The 25126-nt window shown below is 37.2% G+C and overlaps 1 protein-coding gene across 12 annotated transcripts in view; it reads left to right on the top strand.

Moving 5' to 3' along the window:
- FYB1 (FYN binding protein 1) overlaps nt 1-25126 on the top strand; it is a 165595-nt gene that overhangs the window by 99783 nt on the left and 40686 nt on the right. For all 12 annotated transcript variants that reach the window (XR_002522509.2, XR_002522511.2, XR_002522510.2 and 9 more), the window contains exon 3: nt 15269-15425. Coding sequence is in view for 8 of the 12 variants with exons in the window: in XM_003899602.3 (XP_003899651.2) it covers nt 15269-15425 (157 nt within the window). In the remaining 4 variants the exon portion in view is untranslated. The remainder of the gene's footprint in view (nt 1-15268; nt 15426-25126) is intronic.

Raw genomic sequence — 25126 nt, 5'->3', positions numbered from 1 at the left:
AAAATAATTGTATTTAGTGACAAAAATAAAAAGTTTCCTTTTTTGATTAAAAAAAGGAGAAATTAATAGGAATGATTATTAAATCATTAAATTATTAATGATTTAAATTATTAAATCAATGAATATAAATATTCATTGATTATGTGTTAATTTCACCAATTGACTATTATGTTTGGACTTTATTCAGGATTAGATGCACAACAGTAAATGTGACTATGGTTTTTAATTTAATTTTTATAATATAGTGATAAAATTTAAGAATTAAACTTAGAAGCTGTAAAACCTGGCATTGTTTGATATTAGAGTTAGAATTATTAAGCAAAGTATACAGATTAGATAAATAAGGTGGAGGTATCTTTACATGCAATTGATAAACCTGACTGTAGGAATTACAGCAATATAGATCAACCAGAGGTCTTTGGACATTCTCAGAGATCCACAAATTTCCTACACAATTTTTTATATTATGTTTTCATTCAGTGAAAGTCTAAAAAAAAAGTTAATGTAAGAATACCTTTTCATTAATTGTCATTAAAATACACCTTTACTTGTCTCAGGCTAACAAGTGCAGGCCAAACATTACTAATCGAAAGAAGAAGTGTAGTGGGGAAATTGAGTTATAATACATGGCATGATAATGTAGCAATGCTAAACTCGGGAGAAATATTCCTGATTACAGCACTTTAATTAAAAATAGAACATGAATATGGGCTAAAATTTTTTGAAAAAAATAGGCTTACTCAACAGGTAAACACATGCTACCAATTGCAAAGGCTTATTAGCACCATAAGAAAGTTACACAGAGACACATTTAGTTTGACTAATTTTTTTTTCACTAAAATATCCGTAATAAGAGAAGAGAATTAACATTTATAGAGTGTCTTTTGTGAGTTTGTGATCGGTAGTGTTGTTAAATAATATAATTGTCATAACTTTATTGTGAAGTAGAATTTTTGCCTTTTTACAGAGTAAGCTGATGCCCTGGAATATTAAGTGATTGTGCTGATGAAATTAAAAAGTGATTACAAACGTCCAGTGATAGAGTGGGTATGAGGAGACAAGACTTCATTGAGGCACATTGCTGAAGCCTCACTGGAGGAAAATTGGCAGATCCTACAGGAAAATAAAATATGCAAATCTTTCATCTCAGCAATGCTACTTTTAGATCTCTGTCCTAGAACACTGCCCCCACCCCACGATTTACACAGAAAAGCACGAGTAGGTGCTCATCATTACATTGTTCTTAGTCAAGGGGGAAGACTGAACAAACCTGGACCACCCCTATCACAGAATACTCTGGAACATTTACAATGAACAAGATAGGCCCAGAATAGGCAGCACAATATTCAGCACACAGAGCTATTTAGGTTTTTAATCAGATACTCCTGTGCATACATACACGGGTCAGTAAAGACTTAGGCCCCACAAAGTTCTACAAAGATAAACAATGGTAGTCTCTGGGAAGCGGAGGGCAAGGAGGAGTGAGAGGTCATCTGAAACTCTACTTCATCTGTGTTGTAACACTTCTTTCAGAAATGAGTCATGTATTATTTGTGTAATTAAAAAATACTTTAAAACAAAAACAAAAACAAGGGGGAGAGAGAGAGAGAGAGAGAACTACCTAAGATCACACCTCCAGGAGAAGCTTGATCCCTGGATCATCTCATTTCAAAACGCCCGCTCTCTCCACTGCACCCCGCTACTTCTTTGTGGCTTTTATATTTTTTTCCTTCTGTGTCTTTTCTTCTTTTAGGTTGATGCAAAGTTAACTGCAGTTTTTGCCCAAAGTAATGGCAAAAAACTGCAATTAACTTTGCACCAACCTAATATATCTTTCTCTTCTCTAAAACCTGATTTATCATCTTATGTTTATGTACTATATTTCTTTTTTTATTTATGTAAATTTAAGGGATAAAGTGCAGGGTTTTGTTTTTTTTTTTTTTTTCATGGATACATTGTGTAGTAATGAAGTCTGGGCTTTTATTATAACCATCACCCGAATAGTGTACATTGTACCCATTAATTAATTTATCATCCCTCACTCTTGCCAACCCTCCCACCCTTCCCAGTCTCCAGTGTCTATTATTTCACACTCTATGTCCATGTCTATATGTAATTTAACTCCCACTTACAAGTGAGAACAGGTGCTTTTTGACTTTCTGTTTCTCAGTTATTTCACTTAAGATAATGGCCTCTACCTCCATCCATGTTACTGCAAATGACATAATTTTTTTTTATGGCTGAGTAGTATTCCATGGTGTATATACCACATTTTCTTTATCAGTGTCATCCATTTTATAAGTTTCATCCATTGATGGACACTTAGGTTGATTCTCTGACGTTGCTATTGTGAATAGTACTGCGATAAACATACAAGTGCAGGTGTCTTTTTGGTAAAACGATTTCTTTCTTTTCTTTTTTTTTTTAGTATGAGACGGAGTTTCACTCTTGTAGCCCAGGCTGGAGCACAATGGCACAATCTCGGCTCACCACAACCTCTGCCTCCTGGGTTCAAGCGATTCTCCTGCCTCAGCCTCCCAAGTAGCTGGGATTACAGGCACCTGCCACCACGCCTGGCTAATTTTGTATTGTTAGTAGAGATGGGGTTTTACCATGTTGGTCAGGCTGGTCTTGAACTCCTGACCTCAGGTGATCTGCCCTCCTCGGCCTCCCGAAGTGCTGGGATTACAGGCATGAGACACTGTGCCAGGCTAATTTCTTTTATTTTGGTTGAATATCCAGTAGTTGGATTGCTAAATCTTATAGTAATTCTATTTTTAGTTATTTGAGAAATTTCCATACTGTTTTCTCTAGAAGTTGTACTAATTTATATACATTCCCACCAACAGTGTATAAGCATTCCCTTTACTCCACATCCTTGCCCACATCTGTTATTTTTTAATTTTTTAATAGCTATTCTGACTGCTGTACGTTGATATCTCACTGTGGCTTTAATTTGCAATTCTCTGGTGATTAGTGATGTGGAGCATTTTTTCATAATCTTGTTGGCCATATGTGTGTCTTCTTTTGAAAAATATCTGTTCATGTCCTTTGCCCACTTTTCAATGAGATTATTTCGGAGGTTGTGAATTGATTGTAGATTCTAGATATGAGTCCTTTGTTGGATGCATAGCTAGCAAATGTTTTCTCCCAATCTGCAGGTTGTCTGATTATTCAGTTAATTAATTCTTTTACTGACAGAAGCTTTCTAGTTTAGTTAAATCCCATTTGTCTATTTTTGGTTTTGTTGTATTTGCTTTTGAAGTCTTAGCCATGAATTTTTGCCTAGGCCAATGTCCACAAGTTTTTCCTAGGTTTTCTTTTAGTATTTTTATAGCTTCAGACCTTACATTTAAATCTTTACTACATCTTGCATTAATTTCTTGTGTATGGTGAGAGATAGGAGTTCAGCTTCATTCTTCGGCATATGGCAGTCAAATATTCCCTGCACCATTTATTGAATAGAGTGTCATTTCCCCAGTGTAGATTTTTGCCGACTTTGTCAAAGATCAGTTGGCTATGGGTATGTGGCTTTCTTTGTGGGTTCTCTATTCCATTCCACTGACCTATGTGTCCATTTTTATACCAGTGCCATGCTGTTTTGGTTGCTATAGCCTTGTAGTATAATGTGAAGACAGGTAATGTGATGGCTCCAGCTTTGTTCTTTTTGCTTAGGATTGCTTTCTCTACTCAGGGCTCTTTTTGCTTCCATATGAATTTCAGGATTATTTTTTTAAGCAATGGCAACAATAGTCATTGCCATAGCAAAAGTAGCAAATATTTAACTTAACTGAATACCTTTCTTATCACATGTCTGTACGTATAGTTGTGCTTCGTACAGGTATACTGAGTCGTAGTCACTTTATCTCCGTTTGAGTCACGCTGAGAACACTTGCTCTGTCCAGGCACTACAGGGAAGCTCTGCCTTCTTTATTGGCAATTCTAGTTCTTTCCTCAGTGCATTACAATTCTTTGCCTGGTCTGTTGGTCTAATTTTTCCCTTTCAAAACTTCACAGTTTTCCAAGGAAAAGCTTGCTTCCTGAATGAACCACTGGTCAGGCAATATCCTTTATTAAAACTTCTTTGTGAGGCTTTCTCTTTCTTTACTTAAAAAGGGTGTGTGTCATAAATTAATGTAGCACAGGCCAGTCATGGTAGCTCACACCTGTAATCCCAGCACTTTGGGAGACTGAAGCAGGCAGTTCACGTGCGGTCAGGAGTTCTAGACCAGGCTGGTGAAATCCTGTCTCTACTAAAAATACACTATTAGCCCGGTGTGGTGGTGGGCACCTATAATCCCAGCTTCTCAGGAGGCTGAGGCAGGAGAATCGCTTGAACCTGGGAAGTGGATGTTGTAGTCAGCTGAGATCACACCACTGCACTCCAACCTGGGTGACAGAGCAAGACTTCATCTCAAAAAAAAAAAAAAAAAAAAAAAAAGGAATGTAGCCCAAAAACGTGCTTTGTTGGGTGTGCAGAATTTTTTGTTTGTTTGATTGATTTGTTTTGTTTTAATAGTTGCCAACATTCAAAAAGTAGAAGATTTTATGGAAAAATCTAGTCTTGATCTTCACATATTTACAGTGGGCTGGAGCCCCACAGTGGCCACCCATTGAGACAGGACATTAGTTTCCTGTTCACGATGGTCACGTGCTCCCAGCTCAGTGCACACAGGCGTGTTCCTGCCTGGAGCCCACAATCAGCTGAATTTGGAGCACATGCTTTGTTGCTCCTCTGTTTGCCCCTCTCTGTCCGTGAGGCTGTGCGATTGCCTCTGCACATCAAGGTTTATTCCTTCTCTGCTCATAGATGTTATATTACTGGCTTATATTGATTTTATCCTAAAAGTGTTCTCAAAGGCTTACTACTGTTGATTTAGCCAAAACATTCACTATTCCCTCAACAAATAAAACAGTTAATCTGAGGATGTTTCTAAAACTTGATTTCTAGTGCTTTCTTTGCTCCTATAGAAGTTATTACACTTTTAAAATAACTTTTCATATTTGAAGAATAGAGATTCAGTTATTGCCTTATACCCAAATATGTTGTATCTTAGAGGAGGGAAGAGGCACCCTGTAATCCATGAGCATCTGACAAAGAACTTTTCTTATATGCAGACTTTTTTCCTTTTTAAAGTCATATTTAACCTTCCAAAAAAAAGAACCAAAAGTCAGCACTCTCCCGTCAAATTACCACCTAATTTGAATTTCATATTATTTTATGACTGGAAAATGAATAAACTCATTTATAAAAATAATTTACCTTTCATGATTACATCTAATTGAATAACCAACAAAGTTATTGATTGGGGAGGTGAATTTTTAACAATTGAAAAAATTATTCAGAGACATTGAATGTTAAAGTTAGGTCTGAAATGGAAGAGTCTATGATAGTGATCAAAGCCCTTCTTTACTTATTTTCCTCTCATTGATCATTAAATTTGTTTTGATCTCTACCTCTTCACCTCCATTCTAATTTCAGCTTTGATTATCTGTGTAAACACTGATGTTTCAGTATTACTTTTCTTTCCATTTTGAGGGACTATTCTAAGCTGGCCAACATTTTCTTGGCAGTTTGCATTTAAAGCAAAAGATTTCATACTAGTACAGTTACAGTGCTTTGTTTTCAACTAAATTGGTTTTCAAAATTTCCCATCCACAATGGTTTACAAATCCTTTGAAGATAAGAACAGATGGCTTTGAATTAGAGCAAGGAAAAATTCCGTAAAACTAGATTTTCTACGTCTGTGACCCAGACGTTTCACGTCCTTAGACTTGCAGGCTGCTGAGGATCGAAAAGTTTTAATGATACTTTTACCTACGTAACAATATATACTAATATGTTTGTATTGTATATGAAACTCTGTATTATATCAACACCAATCATAAAAGAGAATGTTCATTTTTCCAGCTACTTAATTAAATAGGGTGCTGTACTTCCAATATTCTTTATAAAGAAGACATACTCACACAAATAAAATGTCTTATAAACATATGAAAGAATGCTCAGCCTCACTTATAAATATGAAAATCCAATTGATATAGCATTAATTTTTTACCTGTCAGGATTATTAAGACCAAAAATGTATGATAATATACATGCCAGTGAAGTTATGGTAAAACAGGTATTCTCCTACCTGTTTAAAAAAAAATCACTAAATGGCATTATTTACCAAAACTGTTTTTTTTTTTGAGCTGGAGTCTTGCTCTGTTGCCCAGGCTGGAGTGCAGTGACGCGATCTTGGCTCACGGCAACCTCCGCCTCCCAGGTTCAAGTGATTCTCCTGCCTCAGCCTCCCGAGTAGCTGGGACTACAAACATGCACCACCACGCCTGACTAATTTTTGTATTTTTAGTAGAGATAGGGTTTCACCATGTTGGCTAGGATGGTCTTAATCTCTTGACCTCGTGATCTGCCCACCTTGGCCTCCCAAAGTGCTGGGATTATAGGCATGAGCCACCGCACCCAGCCTACCAAAATATTTTAATGCTCAGTTCTTTTGACCTACCGATTTCACTTTCTAGGAATTTATCCTACAGGTACATTTATACTTGGGGTCAAAGACATACATACAAGAAAAATTTTATAATTGTAATTGTCTAAAATAGCATAAAATAAACAACAATCTAGAGTTCCTCAGAAGGTTGAATATGGAATTACCTAGCAAGTCTACTCTTGGTATTTACCCAGGAGAAATGAAAACATAGGTCCACTCGAAGATATACATTAACGTTTATAAAAGCATTCTGTATAACAGGCAGAAGGTAGAAGCAACTTAAATGTCCATCAGCTGATGAATGGATAAATAAATGTGATATATGATGAAATATGATTTAGCCATAAGATAGTAGTATTAATATCTGCTACAATATAATTGAACTGCAAAAACAACTAAGTGAAATAAACTAGTCAGAAGCAACCACATATTATATGATTCTCTTGATATGGAATCTCTGGAATAAGCCAATCTGTAAGAGACCAAAAATAGATTATTGGTTGCCTAAGGCAGCCAGGATTGGGGATAGGGATGGGGAGTGACTGCCAGTAAGTACAGGGGTTTATTTTTGAGGTGATGTGTATATTCTAAAATTAGATTATAGTACTGGTTGCACAACTGTAAATATATTAATACCATGGAGTTTTATATTTTAAACCAGTTTATGTATATGAATTATACTTCAATAGTTATTTTTATAACTTAAGTGACCAGCAATAATGAGACTGGTCACATAAAATAAGGTAAATCCATGCAATGGAGAACTCCACTGTCATTTAAAAAAAAAAAAAAAGCCCAGATTGCTCTTTTTGTGCCAATATACAACAATATCTTTTTAAAATTAAGTTAAGAAAGCAAAGTACAGAATAATGTATGTACCATGGTTCCATTTGTGTAAAAAAATACATAGAATATATTTCTTGAAATGTCCTTAAGAAACTAATAACAGCTGTTGTCTTTGAGGGTTGTAACTACAATACGGGGGTCTAGAACATGGGTTCTTCTTTCCATCATTCCGTCCTATATTTTCTTAAATGTTTTACTGTCCAGATATTTATTTTACAATTTGCTTTTTAAAATCAGTTTTCTTTTCTAAAGGGAAAAGGACAAATGAAAAAGAAAATCAATCAGTGAAACATTAAATGTGTGATACATGCAGTGTTGTCAGGCATACACAGGTATTGACAGTGGAGACCCACCTTAGAAGCTCACTGTTTAGCTAGGAAGAAAATGAATAAATAAATTTTATGGCAATTTTAAATAAAATAAAAATGATCTGAGAAAACACTTACCAGTTCTCTACGTACAAACAGAGAGCCTCTGAGCTAGGTGTTAACACCAGGGAATCACAGGACAGTCACACCTCACTTCAAAAGGGCAGGTAGTTTTTCGAAATCTTGCTTTTGACAGAATGATCAGATGTGTGGCAATTAGCGTGTCATTTCAAGCATAGGTGACAGTTTAGAAAACTTCTAATAAAAGTTACTGAAGTATGATGATCCCAATCTCTCTGCACAGATGGAAATAAACATGTCCTATTGATTTTTAAGGAGCCTGCCCCATATAGAACACAATCGTGTTAGTTCCTAGAGTAATTCATAAGTAGCACTGCATACCTACTGTGTGCTTGGCAGACAGACATATTTTGAATTCTTGTAGCAATCCTGAAAGTTAAGAGTCAGTAGTCCCATTTTAATAGGCAGAGAATCTAAAACCCAGAGAAGCGAAATAAGTTACCCAGTATCTTACAGCTAATACTGGATGGGATTAGTAGTCAAACCCAGGCCTCAATAACTTCAGCACAAACATTCTTTCTGCCAATCTTTCAGATTCTCCCATTGAAAATTGTTTCTGGTGTGTTTTGGAGTGAAGAATCTGAAAGTAGTATTTGGTTGCTGTGGTGCCTACTGGGGTAGATTTAGGGATTTAAACTTCTTCATTCTTGGACCATTCTAAGATTCTCGAACAAAACTAGGATTAGACATGACTAATTTGAGGAAAAAGTGGTTTCTGTTTGTTTATTGTTTTCTTTGCAGTTGACGGGAGTAGACTGTGGTGTATGAATGGGACAGCCAGATCAATTAGTAGCTAAGAAGAATAGGACCATTTATTAAGAACTACCATACCATGTGTCAGATGCTTCTGCAGAGTGTGTGTATGCGACCATTTCGCAGATGAGAAAATGAAGACTTGGAGATATCAAGCAACTTAACCAAGTCTTCATACTGAGTAATAAAAACTGGAAGGTTTATATAACAGTGGTTGAATCTGAATTTAAAACTAAGCCTTTCATTCTTTACTTCTCCATGAGGCCATCCAAGTGTTTTTAAGATATAGAAGTAGCAAATGTAGGTTTTTGTTCCAAGAAGTTTGGCCATGAAGAAGAGGAACAAAATCAGCTGGTATCTAGGGTGAGGGAAGAGGTTAAAAAAGGATACTGTTGTGTTTCTTTAGAGTTAAAGATATCAGACCATGTTTAAGATGGAAAGTGCATTGAAAAGATGAAACACACAGTTCAGAGCACATAGTAAGTGCTTAGTAAATGTTTCTTGCTTGATGCAATGAAGGAGTTAATAATAAAGGGAGTGGGCTGTACAAGGAAGCAGGCACTGATGGGAACAAAAATGCCTGTTAGTATGTGCAAGGAGGAATGCCATCTTTCCAGAGAATCTGGAGCAAAGGAAAAATGGGAGAGCAAGATATCAGGAGATTTTCAGTTAGAATGCAGGACAAGTGGGGATAGTCAGATGGGGCATTCTCCATGTTCTTAGTAAAATAAAAGGTAAGGTCATCTGTAGTACATGAGGAAGGTAAGGCTAGGGTCCGGGAATGAAGGGGATTACAAACAACCTTTATGGTAAATGTGGTAAGATCTCAGTAAGACTGTGTTTAGTTTAGGTGTGAATGACTATATGGGGCCATGCAACCATAAGAGATTCCATTAAGTGTCCACCCAAATAGTTTTACAAACTACTTGGCACAGAGGTCACCAATATAGACTCTGGCAGTGCCATGTGGTTGCTAGAGCTTTTCTTCTTGTTTGAATGGGCAATGCTATGTACCTACACAGGCCCAGAGAAAATAAAAGTCTATATGACGAGTTGCCAGCTCCACGGCTAAAATCTGAGACAGATGCTTAATCATTCTCAAATAAATAGATGATGAAATTAAATAATTTCCAAATGTCTTAACATAACTTAGAAATGATTTTATTTGTGGCACCCCTCAGCCTTGTGTGATCATCTTTTATGTTTATGCAGTGCTTCAAACTTTTTAAGATGCTTTCACACATATTAGCTCATTTCATCCTTAAACCCCTTTGAGGTAGTTAGGGCTCGATTGCTCCCATTTGACAGATGGAGAAACTAAATCACACGGAGATTAAGTGATTCACCAAAGACAAATAGCTCTTTAGTGATAGAGCTGGAGATAAAATCAAAGTTTTCTAATGCCTGGTCCAATTCTAAGATATTCCAAGAAAGCCAGAATGAGAAATGCCAAGTCTAGGGTCAGGGTTTTGTGGCAATTGGGAGCAGCAATACAGTGTAATGTCTTTGGTGTTGTAAATGAATCCATGGATTTAAAAAGGAAATTGAGAACCAGATCGACACATGTACCTTATGACCCCTCGGGACATGAAGAGTTTAGGTACCTTCTTAGTCAAAAGTCACAAACATCAGAATCTACAAGGTAGATATCCTAAGTCTTCATAGATTTTTGTTACCAAAATGTTGTAAAAATATCTAGAACCAGCATTTTTGACCAGCAGAAATATATAAAATGCAAAGTTTGTGAAGTAATACAATTTCCATTTCGCATGAGTATACCATCACCCTCGTTGGGTCCCCTCTATTCATTTCCACCTCTTCTCTCCCGACTCCTCCTTCCACTGCCCTCAAATCCACTTTTCTGTTTATAGAGTTTTAGATTCTGACAAAATCTCACCATTTTGGGTAGCCTGCATTTCAGTGAACCTGGAGCCATTCTTCAAGGCAGGGCCAGATAACCACTGAGCACTCACCGACTCATGGAGGGTCTCTCCTGGTCATTTCCTTGTGGTAAAATGGCCCCAGTGCTCCACCCATTCCAGCATGCCTGAGCAGAGGAACATGACTTGTGCAAGATCTCTTCCAAACTTCCAAAATTAAAAAGGATGAAAAGTTTGAGTCAGAGGTTATTAACTTCCCAGATTTTTAAGAATTGTTTTTGTGTTCTAGAAGATATTGCAATTTCACTCTCCATTATTCACAATTCTCCTCATTTTTCTGGAACCAGTATAAACTGTTCCCTAATAAAAATATAGTCAATTTTCCTTAATTTTGTCATTAGTCACTCAAGCTCCCACTTGACTGATTAGCAAGATGCCGATTATGTCCTTCTTGAAGCCTTGATCTCCTGTTAGAGTGCTCAGAGCACAGTTCCTCTGTCTGTCTCAGGACAACAGTGGGTAGTAGGTTGCAAATTCATCTGATTAGCTCATTGCTGCTGAACCATCCTGCACTGTCCAGAAGACCAGCTGTGCCCACTGCTACAGGGATCCATATCCCTGCACAATCCTGTCATTCTTTGAGGATAACATTCCACATGGTCTTTTCAGTTCCAGTACTTTCAAATCACAGCTATCCAGGCAATCCCCCCTGAGCTTTGGGAGATGAGATCCATAAGTAGATCAGAGTTTTAGGTGTTAGCTCTCAAATTGCACATCCCTAATTCGTAATGCCAGCTGAGGTCTAAACATGTTGTTCTTTCCCCTTATTTCATGTCTTCTAAGTCCTTTTATGCTATTTCAAACTTCCCCGATTTCAGTTCTTGAGGATTTTTTTTTCCAGCCAGCTAGTATCAGTCATTCATCTTTAAGAACCTATTTCCTACTAGCTTGAATGTTTACATCCCTGCTGTCTGGTTTCCAAACTCAAATTCTAAGGCATCTGAATTTAGCATCCAGAGCACCCCAATATGTGAGCCTTACAGTCTCTAGAGCCAGGTCTTTCCTGCATTAAACTGAAAACACTCATAAAATCACACTAAGAGGAAAAATACAAATCAAAAAGCTGAACTTACACCCAGATTGTGGGACAGTTTGCTAATGTGTCTATCTTAACTTACTAATAATTTTCATTTAATTACCTTGAGAAGCAGTAGAGCATAGCAGAAAGTGCATAGACATCATAAAAAATTGACTAGAGTTCAAATTCTGGCCAAGTTTGAACCCCACCGCTACTGCTTACTAATTCTCTGAACTTGGGTAGTTTTCTTAACTATCAAATGGAAACTAGATAATAACATATACCCCCATAGGGCTGTTATACAGAATAAATAAGGTTACATATGTAGAATGACTAGTATGGTACTTGCCAAAAATTGTGTGATTACTTAATATTATTTAATATCATTACTCCCAGATATTTTTATCTTTATTGTTTCTATTTCTTTACTCATTTTACTGCAGTTCAATATTCATCCCCTCTCTTTCCATCAGAATAAAAACATATTTTTACTTTTGAGGATGTTAATAGTTCTAATTATATTTTAGTACACTTTATAAAGTCCAGATTGAGATTTTAGAGTCAATCATTAGATTCTAATGTCAATCGTTAGACATTAAAGTAAGTCTAACTGGTTTTTTCCTCCAGAAAAACTAAGATGCTTTTCCTTACAATTATTTTGTATACATGCAAATGTATTCCTAGCAGTATTTGAAAGTGACCACATGTTTTGCAAAGCAAAGTGTTTCACTGCCACATACTAGTGTAACATAGGAAGACTTGAGCATATGTTCTCCCAAGCTTGATGAGGAAGAGCATGCTCAAACAATTAGTTTAGTGCCTCATTACGTCTTTCAAATTATCTTTGACAATTTTCCAAAACTACTTTTTCTTTAAAATCTAACCAGTCCTTTTCCATCTCTCGCCCTGCTTCCCTCTGGTTTTGCTGCATTCTCAGGTGAGCCCTACTCTGCCGGTGGCAAGACCACTGCCAGCAACTCAAGGAGGACGCCCTTCTAGTTCCAAGTCTGGTAGAAGAGCAAGCACACCCCTTCCTGGGTTGCTCAAGTTATTATAACCGCAGAAAGGAGAATAGATGTCCAGTAAGCAGAACCACAGAGGGCCCCCAGATGCCACATCAGAGTCTCGTAAGCCTGTGTAAAGTCAGAAAGCCTGGGTTTGGGGAAGTCAGTTTTCAGTGTTTCTAATTCAAAGGAATCACCATTCCCTAAATCAATTCTGTATCTTCTCACGTGTTGGCCTTAAGTCACTGTCCCAGGGTAATGTCTCCTGCTTGTCGAAATCTTTTCCATGAAAGGATAAGTCACAGATGGCTAATAAATATTTTTCTCTCTATTTGGACGGCTTATTAATATCTACTCACAGAGGCGTATTCTCTTTGGGTACAGCTTTTAAATCATTTATGAATCTACTGAAGCATATTATTTATGAATTAAAATAACTGGATGCCATTTTCATCTGTCACATTCACTAGAATTTTTAATGTTTATTCTATGATGAAAGAGGCATGTCAAATTAGTAAGTAATAGCTTATCAGACAAACGGTGCAGAACATTTGCTAAATGATTTAGGAGCAACAACAACCATAAAATTAAATCTCTATCTCACACCAAACTCCAAAATAAATTACTAATAGTTTTAAAGAGTTAAATGTAAAAAAAAAAAAAAAAAAAAAAAAAAAAAGGAGCCACAGCAAAGTAGGAGAAAATATACTGTTTATAATTATCTGTTCTCAAATTAGGGAAGGCCTTCCTAAAGATAATGTGGTGACAGAAATTATACACGAAAGGACTGATTGAATAGATTAGAGGAAAAGTCTGATCTATCCCAAAATTTTTATTTTAGTTAGGACAAAAATGAACCGGATTCAACATTTCTAACGTAAATATCTTGAGTTGGAGTTTTTTATTCATGAGATTTACAGGGGGAACTAATTCTGTCTACCTCTATCCCCAAAAACTAGCTGCAAAAGTAGAACTATTCTTGTGGGAACTGTTCCTGGCCTGGAGGGTCTGGAGTCTGCAGTGCAGGGCCTGAGCAGTTTTTAAGACTCCAGGAAGAAGGGAAACACCAGGGTGAGGTCAGAGAATGAAGAGAGAGGGCAATATAGTCAGCAATTATCCTAAATGAAGAGCTTTGGCAAGAGGGAGAAATATCTAAAAGAAATTAGGAATGTGTTTGTGTCATATGCTGTGTAAAACCTTAGCATTAACCTTGTAAAGAAATTTACAGTGAAGTGCCGTATTTTTTTTTTTTGAAGTTTGTAAAGAGGTTTTATTCATTGTGTTATATTTTTTAATGTATGGACAGGCAAAAGCAGGATCCAAAGCAGCCTAATTACATTCCATTGGTCCAGTTAAGAAACAAAAAGACTAATATCCTTAATAAAAATATTTTAGAAACCAACAAAAGGAAAATACTAATTTTGAAATAGGCAAAGTATTTGAATCAACAATACAGTTAAAAGGAGGCTGGGCGCGGTGGCTCACACTTGTAATCCCAGCACTTTGGGAAGACAAGGTAGGTGGATTACAAGGTCAAGAGTTCAAGACAAGCCTGGTCAACACAGTGAAATCCTTTCTCTACTAAAAATACAAAAATTAGCTGAGCACGGTGGTGGGCATGGTGAAATCCTATCTCTACTAAAAACACAAAGAGAAACCCCGTCTCCAATAAAAATACAAAAATTAGCTGGGCATAGTGGCAGATGCCTGTAATCCCAGCTACTCAGGAGGCTGAGGCAGGAGAATCGCTTGAACCTGGGAGGCAGAGGTTGCAGTGAGCTGAGGTCGCGCCACTGCACTCCAGCCTGGGTGACAAAGCTAGACTCCCTCTCAAAAGGGAAAAAAAAAAAGGAAAATGGTTATAAACATGAAAAAAGACCTCATTTGTGCTCAAAGGCAGGTAAAATTAAAACAAAATGTTTGTTAAGATATTATCTTCTTTTCCTCTCAGAAAATCACCCCAAAATGAGAAAGAAATGAAAATTCCATATTTAGGAAAACAAGGCAACCTGCGTAATTCCAAAGTCCGATATACGAAATCAGAAAGTCAATGGAGGAATGAGTGAGAGGAAGAGGATCAAAGCAAAGAGGAAAGATATAGAAACAACTGATTCTAGTCACTATTTAGCAGATAGAACCTAGGAATTTTTTAGGTACCAGCAATGGTATGCTGATAAATGTTTAACAACCAGGAAAAACTCTGTGTGTATGTGTGTGTGTATGTGTGTTATGCATATATACACACATGTAATATATTTTATTGATGTAAAGGATGAATAAGACTGGGCACAGTGGCTCACACCTGTAATCCTAACATTTGGGGAGGTCATGGCAGGAGGACTGCTTGTGCCCAGGAGTTCAAAACCAGCCTAGGCAACTTATCAAGACCTCATCTCTACAAAAAGTTTAACATTTTTTTAAAAACTTAGATGGGCATTGTGGTGCACGCGTGTAGTCCCAGTTACTCAGGCGGCTGAGGCAGGAAGATCCCGAAAGCCCATGAGTTTGAGCTTACGGTGAACCATGATGGAGCCGCTGCACCCCGGCCTGGGTAGCAGAGCGAAATCCTGTCTCACAAAAGATATATAGCACACAACATAGTAATAATAATAAAATAAACATACTCTTTTTTGAAAATTCCATATAGCCAGTTGTTAATTTTTGCCAAATTATTTTATCTGTAGCCAACTATGGTTGCAATTAATAATCTTCTTTTGGAAGATTTGTCTTAATTCATGGTATTGTTTGCTTTGCTTCTTAGGTACTAGCAAAGGCCAGACATCTTACTCAACAACTTCTCCGCCACCACCTCCACCATCCCATCCGGCCAGCCAGCCGCCATTGCCAGCATCTCACCCATCACAACCACCAGTCCCAAGCCTACCTCCCAGAAACATTAAACCTCCGTTTGACCTAAAGTAAGCAAAAGATTATCTTGCCATTTCTTTCCCCGTCTCTTGCCACAGATTTTCAAACAATGCTTGGTTGAATGCTGAGAGTTCCATGGGAAACTTCTGGGTCTACAAAAGTGGGCAGCTGGCAGGGAGAAGAGCTGGCCAAGCTGACAGTGCAAATACCCCTAGAATTGCTCAGTTCTGAGTCATTTTTATTTATCTGTTTTATGTTGGGTTTCCCCTTAAGAGTTTATTTGAAGAAAATTTCCACTGTTTTTTAAAAAGTTCTGAAGCTTTCTTGAGAACCACCAACTCCTCCACTATCACGATCACCACCAGTCCATCACCATATTTTTAGTGACTGTTTATGATGTGCTAGGAATTTTACATATATCATCTCTATAACCTTATTGATTAGATAGCATCATCATTATTTCACAGATAAGGAAACGGAACTTTAGCTCTGCAAAGAAGCCAGGTAACTTCTCCAAGATCACAAAATATTGTAGAATAAAAATTTCAACCAATGTTAGTCTGAATCCAAAGTAAGTGTGCTTTAAACTACTATGCTAAATAGCCTCCTTCAATTAAAAAATAATACAGATTTTCTCTCACCCATCAGAATTTTTGGGTGGGCATTGGAATCTAGGAAACTTTTATTCAAGCCTGCTCTTGCTTGAATTTTCTTAGATGGTATTTTTCAGAAATGTCAGCACTGTAGGGGTTGCTATGCATGGGCTCTTTACCCAGGATTTAATAGAATAGTTGGTAAGGGGGAAAGCAAGTGCCAGGTTGGAATAAAATGGAATGTCATTTTAAGAAGAATGTTCAGACAACAGCAAGCATAAATCCTTAAGACAAAATGGACTAGATATTCCCTTTCTTCTCGTAGAAAGTTGCTTAACATGATTCTCCTTTATCACAAATAAGTTATATCTCAACATATTTGTACAATTTGGTTTACCTTCACTTAAATTCCCCTACCGGATTGATGTTCCTTACAACAAAAGTACTTAATATCCATAATCCACGTAATGGAAACTGTTAATAACAATATTGGATTGACAGATTCCCTGAAATGCTTGATGACTACAATTTAAGGAAAGGATAGAAAACATATTTGTCATGCAAAAATGCCATCATTTTTAACTTTAATATGCTTTCTTGGGGGTTTAAGGATAGTAAGTAGAAGGTGCTAGAGCAGCTTCATGGCTATTATCTTATATATGACCTGCGTTGTGCATTTATATTAACTGCACACCCTTCCAGGCATTTGAATTTATGGATGTCAATTTAAAGCCTCTAATCCTCCATGATATCTAGCTACTTTGTTTTTTCAAAAGGGAAAATGTGTATAGTGAAAGACTTTCAAGCTCCCATCAGAAAGCTTAAGTAAATTCCACAGTGAAGCAATCTCTGGGTTAGAAAATTTTCCCCAAGAAGGGGAAGCTAGAATTGCATAGAGGAAATGAAATCAAAATGGCCCTTGATGTTCAGGCTCAAAAGCTTATATTTCACATGAAGGGGCAATGTACAGGGTAGTCTGTAAGAAGAATTGTGAAAGATGTAGGTGTTTCTGTACTTCTCACAGCACCAGTCCTCAAAACACATACAGGGGTATTTCCCAAACATTCCCTCTGCCAACCTGCAAGCATTCCTCCATTTTCTAATCAAAGACCACTCTCAGGTCAAGATCTAATAGATTTCCTTTACAGTCATGCAACAAGGATTTTTTGAGCCACTACATTGTGCCTTTGTAACAGGAGTTCAGGAAATATTAGTAAACAAACTAAGACCCCTGCAAAGCAGGGACTAAAGAAATGAAAATAATAAACAGGGCTGGGAACAGTGGCTCACGCCTGTAATCCCAACACTTTGAAAGACAGAGGTGGGAGGATCGCTTGAGTTCAGGAGTTTGAGGCCAGCGTGGGCAAAATAGTGAGACCCTGTCTCTACTACGCATTTAAAAATTAGCTAGGCATGATGGCGCATGCTTGTAGACCCAGATACTCAGGAGGCTGAGGCAGGAGAATTGCTTCAGCCCAGGAAGTCGAGGCTGCAGTGAGCCTAATTATGCCACTGCACTCCAGCCTGGGTGACGGAGCAAGACCCTGTCTCAAAAATAAATAAGTAATAAACAGGTAAAGTATATGGTATTAGCACTTGATACTTCCTAACATATTTCCTAAGGGAAAACAGAGCAGAGGTAAGTGGTGGAGGTGGAGTGTGAGGGTGGCGTTGGGGCAACATGTTACTGCTTGAGAGAGGCGAGGGTAGCTTCCTATATATTTATACTTTTGCACCAACCTAATAGAAAGTGATACTTGAGCAAAGATTCAAAGGAAGTAAGGGAGTTAGACATGAAGGAAGACTGTTCTAAGCAGAGAGAGCAGGTAGAGAGAGCAAGGAAAGGAACAGTAGGGAAAGAGTCAGCTCATGTAGGGCCTTGTAAGCCGTGACAGAGACTGCAACCCTTATCTTAAGTGAAATGGGAACCAATTAAAGAGCTAGAGCAAAGCAGAGATGTTTTCTGACTTGTGCTTTCTAAAAATCACCTTAATGGATATGCTGAGAAGAGACAGTAGGTAGACAATTGTCAAAGCAGGGAAACCAGTTAGTCAGATATTACAGAAATGCAGGCAAGATATGCAGTAGCACTGACCATGTTGGGAACAGTGGAGGTGGTGAGAAGTGTCCATATATTGGGTGTATTTCGAAGGGAGAGACAAAAGAATTTGGATTTAGGGTATGAAGGAAAAAGAGGAATCTAGAATGGGTGGTTCCAGTGTTTTTGGCCCAAGCGACTGTAAGGATCATGCGTCTGTCAGCCCAAGCACCACCATGAGGAGGCTGAGGATGTCAAAGAATGAAGATGTTGAAATTACGGCAAATCTAAAGATCTTAAGAGTTTTTATTTCCACGTCTAAAATTGGGCAACACTTTGTTCCATAAAATAAAGTAAGCGTTCCAACGAGTGAAGCAGTGGAGGTTGGCTTTATAAACAAAAAGAACTGAAGAAAGCAGACACAAAGAACAAAAAGTGGATTGGTCATTTCAAAGTTACTTTCCTTGTAGGGCAGGTACAGGGAAATAGAACAATAGAAAGATAATGGATTGGTTAACATCAGGTTACTTCAGGTCCCTCTTTGTTGTAAAGATTAAAACAGAGCTTCATTATTATGATAGAAGGTAAAAATTGGCCTCTTTGGGCAACTAGGCCATTCTCTGTCTCTCCTGATTTCCCCAAAGGCCAGATAACAACTCAGTTTCCATTTGGTGAGCATGGGTGATTCCATTTTGATTTTTAGTCGGTCTTCTGGGGCGCAGTGCAGGAATTTAGTCCAAAAAAATGGCCTCCTAGATTTTGTTTAACAAAGGTGAGGAAGATCTGGAGGTCATGGCTATGTTAAGTTTGAGGTACCTTTTAAGCATTCACTTGGGTAAGAAGTGGAGAGTTTGGGAGAGAGTTCTGGGTTTAACATAGGGGAGAAATAGGAATATATTCCATGCTGAAAGTCGTGAGGCTCGTTAAGATGATCAAGGAAGGGAGTGAAAACGGGGAAGAAAAGAACTGAGCTCTGGGGCACTATAACTCTCTGAGGCCTGGTAGGAGGAGAAGGGGCAAAGGAGAATAAAAGGAACAACCAATAAAGCAGGGGTCCTGGAAGCCCAGGAAAGGAAGCATCCAAGGAGGAGTCAGTGAGCAACTGTGTCAGGTGCTGGTGGAGGCCAAAAAGTGAGGACTGTGGAGGTCAGTGCAGGGGAAGTTGTCAGGAGTGGTGGGGATACAAGGCTGATTGAAATGGCTTTAAAAGAGTATGAAAGGAGAAGAATTGGACAGAGAAAATATATACAACTCCTTTACAAAGAAAGGGAAACCAAAGAAACGGGACAGTAACTGATGGGAGAAATGAGATCAAGAGACTTCTTAAAGATGGTAATAACAGCACATTTGTAGGCTGATGGGAAAGATTCAGTCAAGCAGGAAAAATGATAAGGATGGAGAGAGGGGAGAATTGCAGGAGCCGAGCGTTAGAGCAGCGGGGAGCAATGGCTTCCCTAAGGTTTACAGTTCTCCCTAGGGCATGGAGTGGAATCTCTAATTGGGATCAAGGAAGGAATTTCAGAAGACAGGGTGGACTTTGTCATCTGCAGCATGTTCTGCCGACTCCTAAAGCTGTTCCCAGAAGTAACTTGCAATCATATCATTCAGGTCAGGATGTCTTAAGAGTGTAAAAGAGTCCAGACAGGTGAGAATCAGAAATCCTAAATAACTAAAAAATAACGTAGTTGAGGCCAGAGTTAGATTGTATTTTAAATTGTATTGTTTCCCCACCTAGTGGTCAGAAATCAGTTTGTTACATTTTCTGCTATTTTTACTCAGGCATTTGAAGAGAAAATGAAATGGGTCAAAAGGGCATGTTTATTATTTTTAATGTTCAAATCAACATCTTTTAGTGTAATATATTTCTTGGTACCTTTTTAAATTATAATTTTAACATCATAATTTTTCATATTAAAACAGAATCAATGGTTGAGTGTTTTGGCATATCAAACAAATTACATGGTTATTAATAGTAATGAGACAGGAAAAGTGAAGTAATAAAAAATAATAAATAATGGGAAGTGACTAAGGTTAGAAAAGGAAAACTTCAACAGTTCTTACCCTGAAGTCATTCACAGTTAGTTTAAAGGGTTTTTTGGTTTCTGTTTGTGTGCATGTTTTATTTTTTGTCTGTAAAATTGGAGGAAAAGTAAGAATTTACCATTATAACCTTTTTATTGATTAGAGATGCTTAAAATGTTCTGAAACTTGAGACTTGCCATATCCGTAGCCCACTGCCAGACAGTCTTCTGTCACACCAGTTGGAAAGTGTTGGCTTTAGCAAGTCAGTTTTCAAAATCCTCATGGGTTAAATATAGGAAGACATGTTCCAGAGAAAGGGTCGCAAGATTTTACTCCCAATAAGGCAGGTATAGAACAAAGTTTAATGTGATGTAGATTTATTCCTCCTTCTTAAAAAAAAATTCTGATATTTAAAAGCTAAATGCATGAATAGCCAATAAAGTATAAAGGCCAGCTGGGCATGGTGGCTCATGCCTGTAATCCCGGCACTTTGGGAGGCCAAGGTGAGCCAATCACATGAATCCAGGAATTCAAGACCAGTTTGAGCAATATGGTAAAACCCTGTGTCTACAAATATACTTCTATATTTGTATATTTATGTATTAATATATATTATATATACATTATATGTGTATATTTATATATTATATATAAAAATATATATATAATGATAAGAGCGGAGAGAGGGGAGAATTGCAGAAGCTGAGCATTTGAGCAGCGGGGAGCAATGGCTTCCCTAAGGTTTACAGTTCTCCCTAGGGTGTAGAGTGGAATCTGTAATTGGGATCAAGGAATGAATTTTAGAAGACAGGGTGAACTTTATCATCTGCAGCCTATTCTGCCTACTCCTAAAGCTGTTCCCGGAAGTAACTTGCAATCGTGTCATTCAAGTCAGGATGTCTTAAGAGCGTAAAAGATTTGAGACAGGTGAGAATCAGAAATCCTAAATAACTTTGAAAATAAAGTAGATGAGGCCAAAGTTATATTGTATTTTAAATTTAAATACACACACACACACATATGTACAAAAGTTTAGCTGGGCATGGTGGCACATGCCTGTTGTCTCAGCTACTTGGGAGGCTGAGGTGGGAGGATCCCTGAGCCTGAGAGATCCAGCCTGCAGTGAGCCGTGATCTCACCACTGCACTCCAGCCTGGGGGACAGAGTGAGATCCTGTCTCCAAAAAACACAAAAGAAAAGAAAAATATAGAGGGCAACAGTTTTACATCTTTATACGTCAGGAAATAAGACACTAATAAGCGTTCTAAAAATGACAGTCATTAACTTTACTTTTCCTGTTTAATTCTACATGCTATCGCATAAAAACAAAGATCTATAGTGAGAGGCCTTATTGAATAGATCTATTATCATAACTGGTAAGCTTCCTTTTCTTCTCCTTCACCCCCTCCCTCTGCTCAGTTTCTTATGACTTCGGCTGTGACTGGTTCCATTGTTTTTCTCTTACTCTCTCTATGGGGCTTTTCTCCATGCTTGGAACCCTTGGTGAAATTGCTGACAGTTTGATCTGAATTTACTCAGTGCACCTGCATCTATTTCTCTTCCTCATCTCTTTTCCTTTTATTCTTCACCATCATTGCTATTATAGTCACTATTTCATATTTACTGAACATTTTAATAATATACATATTATACATTCAGGCCTATATAAAGTGGCACTAAGATTCATATTTTAGGTCCATAAATAAAACAAATGTGTGCAGGTAAACATTGTCTACAAGTAATAAATGCTTTGCATAAATGTGCAGACACACATGTATGAATATGCTATGCAAATGCCCTACCTTTTAGAAGTATTTGTTATTCATACAGGTGTTTTAGGAAGTAAATTGCTTAAATCTGGTGGTCTTTTTGATTTAACATCCGTTTCACCAATGATAATTTGCTTTAGTAATAAAAGTTAGTCTCTTGGTATTATAAGAATATTGTTAATTCATCAAAAAAATCAAAAACCTATCATGACAGGAATTAGTCTAATAACTTTCTAAAAAGATAATCATAATAATAAATTAACTAGCAAAGTGACAATCCCTTTCCTTAAGGAGTTTATGCCCTGGTAGTGAAAAGAGAGACCTGAAGCAATTAACCTATAATTACAAAGGAATATAGAATAATCACTATAACGGATGGATGGATGGACGATGCAGAGAAGCAAAGCAATGATTAGGCTTAAGGAAATCAGGGACAACTTCACAAAGGAAGGACTGTTTAAAGGAGAGGCTTAAAGAATGGAGGCCAGGTGCGGTGGCTCATGCCTGTAATCCTAGCATTTTGGGAGGCTGAGGCGGGTGGATTAGCTAAGGTTAGGAGTTCGAGACCAGTCTAGCCGACATGGTGAAACCCTGTCTCTACTAAAAATACAAAAATTAGCTGGGCATGGTGGCAGGCATCTGTAGAATCCCAGCTACCCGGGAGGCTGAGGCAGGAGAATCACTTGAACCTGGGAGGCAGAGGTTGCAGTGAGCCGAGCTTGCACCACTACACTCCAGCCTGGGCAGCAGAGTGAGACTCTATGTTAAAAAAAAAAAAAAAAGTAAAAGTAAAAGAAAGAAAGAAGGAAAGAAAAGAATGAAAGGACTGCAAGCAGGGGATGCCGAGAGGGGAGGATTATTCCAAAGAAGGGAAGCGTGGGCTGAGCATGAAGGAACAGGAAACCAGACAGAGTTCAGACAGCATATGAGTTTACTGTTCATATGTGAGAAGATAATGTAAGAAAAGGAAATGTGAGAAATAAAGCTTTACAGGGCAAGGTTGATCATAAGAACCTTGTATGCCATAAAAAGAGCTATGGATTTTACTCTGTACAATGTCAGTGTATTTTAATGTCTTAGGTATTTTCATATTTTTAATTAATATTCAATTCATCAAAGTTAGTAATGCAAAGGCCTATTTTACTTTAAGTACTTAAATTTATATTATGTGACTTGTTATTTTATTTATACATCTAGTAATTTGTATTTAAATTAGAATTATTTTCGGGGGATCTTTGATTAATGATTGGACAACTCACATGGCTCAAATTAAATTCTTTCAAATCAATAGTTCTGCTTATAAATGTGGTTAATGAAACTTCCTTTGATGTTTCATATTGCATGTATATATTAACATATTTAATTTCATTTTTAAACATTCCAAATATCTGAATGAACACATTTAATCACCCCACTAAGCAAAATCCTCTCAAGAATTTAAATGACTCTTGTAAATCTATTAAATTGAACCATATCCAGTTCCCATAAATATCCAATAGTATTTGCAATTAGATTTTTCTTATACTTTTTATGAAGTATATTTATTGCAAAAATATTTTAAGCATATAAAAGGCAGGAAGAATAGTTATAATGAGCTTCCATGTTCCCTTCACCAACTTCGACAACGATAAACTCATGACCAATCTTGTCTTATCTATACCCTCACCCACTTGCCTCTTATAATATTTTGAAACTAATACAAAACATCATGGAATTTCATGTATAAATATTTCAGTATGTGTTCCTAAAAAAATAGATTCTGTGCATTAATATAAAATACCGAGTCAGTGTTCAAATTTCCAGTTATCTCTTACAACATGTATGTCTTTTAAGTTGTTTGAATAAGAATACAAAGTATACACATCTTTGTTGGCATATATGTTTTGTGTTTTGTTGTTCCTTTTCTTTTTTTTTTTTTTTTTGAGACAGAGTCTTGCTCTGTCATCCAGTCTAGAGTGCAGTGGCATGATCTTGGCTCACTGCAACCTCCACCTCCCAGGTTCAATAGATTCTCATGCCTCAGCTTTCCAAGTAGCTGGGATTACAGATGCCCACTACCACACCCGGCTAATTTTTGTATTTTTAGTAGAGACAGGGTTTCACCATGTTGACCAGGCTGGTCTCGAACTCCTGACCTCAGATGATCCACCCACTTCAGAAGACTCCCAAAGTGCTGGGATTACAGGTGTGAGCCACCACGCCCAGACTGTTATTCTCTTTTAAGATATAGGTTCACTCTCCATGTCTTTTTTAATTCTTTGCAATTTATTTGTTGAGAATATCAAGTTATTTGTGGATACTATAGTTCCCCATCATCTAGATTTTGCTGATTGCTCTCTATAATATAGCTATATGTCCCTCTCTCCTCTGTATTTCCTATACATTGACAGTAGGAGGTAGAGGTGGCTTGATCAAATTTACTTCTTTTTTTTTTTGGTGTATTCTTTAATCTGGAACTAATAATGTTTGCTTGACTCTCCTTTTTTGATGTGAGCAGCCATTGACACTCAATACCTAGACTCCTTAATGTTTCACCTAAAATTTAGAAAGTCTAAACCACAAATTTTAAATTGATGTGACAAGTCTAACTGAATATTTTCTAATGTAACAAATCTCTTAAATATTACAAATATGTAAAAAAATTGACTGTACATACATTGTCTCAATGGTTATAAAACTTATTCCACACATTGTTTTTACTATGAGTTTGGTTTATTCCATCATGTCTGTATTTAATTCTGAATGTTCCAAGGATGAAAAAGGCTCACTAAAGAAAGCAGTGTCTTGTCATGACAAATTTAATGAGTTAATTAACAGGGCCTTTACACTTACGCAAATAGAAAGCTAAGCATATATAAGTTAAATTTTTAATTTTCTATTTTTTAAAGTGAATTTATTAGATTAACAGTTAGTGCCTACCTATATTTACCATCTCAAGTAGAGACTGAGATAGATATCCATGACAGTTCTTCCTGAGTTACAAATGTACCCACTGAGCCCATTTTATGGTTTTAGTGATAAAAAGGCACTTCCAGCCCACATTCTTCAAATGTGGTGAAACACACATTTTGCAACCAGCATCTCAAGTAATGTTTAAGTAATATTCTTTCCTAACTCTTTAAGGAGTTTGACTATTGGACATGAGAGTGATATAATCATATTTTTGTGTTAGAAAGATGGCAAAAGTTGGAGAAAGGACTATCAGGATAGGGAAGAGAAGGAGTAATTCTGATTACTAGAACACTGACCAGATGGCTGCTGCAAAAGCCCACTCCAGAGATAATATAATCCTATTTTTGTGTCTAGCGGGAGAGAGGAGAAATGGAAGA

This window comes from Papio anubis, chromosome 5, assembly GCF_008728515.1.
Source record: "Papio anubis isolate 15944 chromosome 5, Panubis1.0, whole genome shotgun sequence".
In the NCBI taxonomy this organism is placed as follows: Eukaryota; Metazoa; Chordata; class Mammalia; order Primates; family Cercopithecidae; genus Papio; species Papio anubis.
Note: the sequence above shows the minus strand (reverse complement) of the source record. Positions and strands in the feature narration are given on the sequence as shown.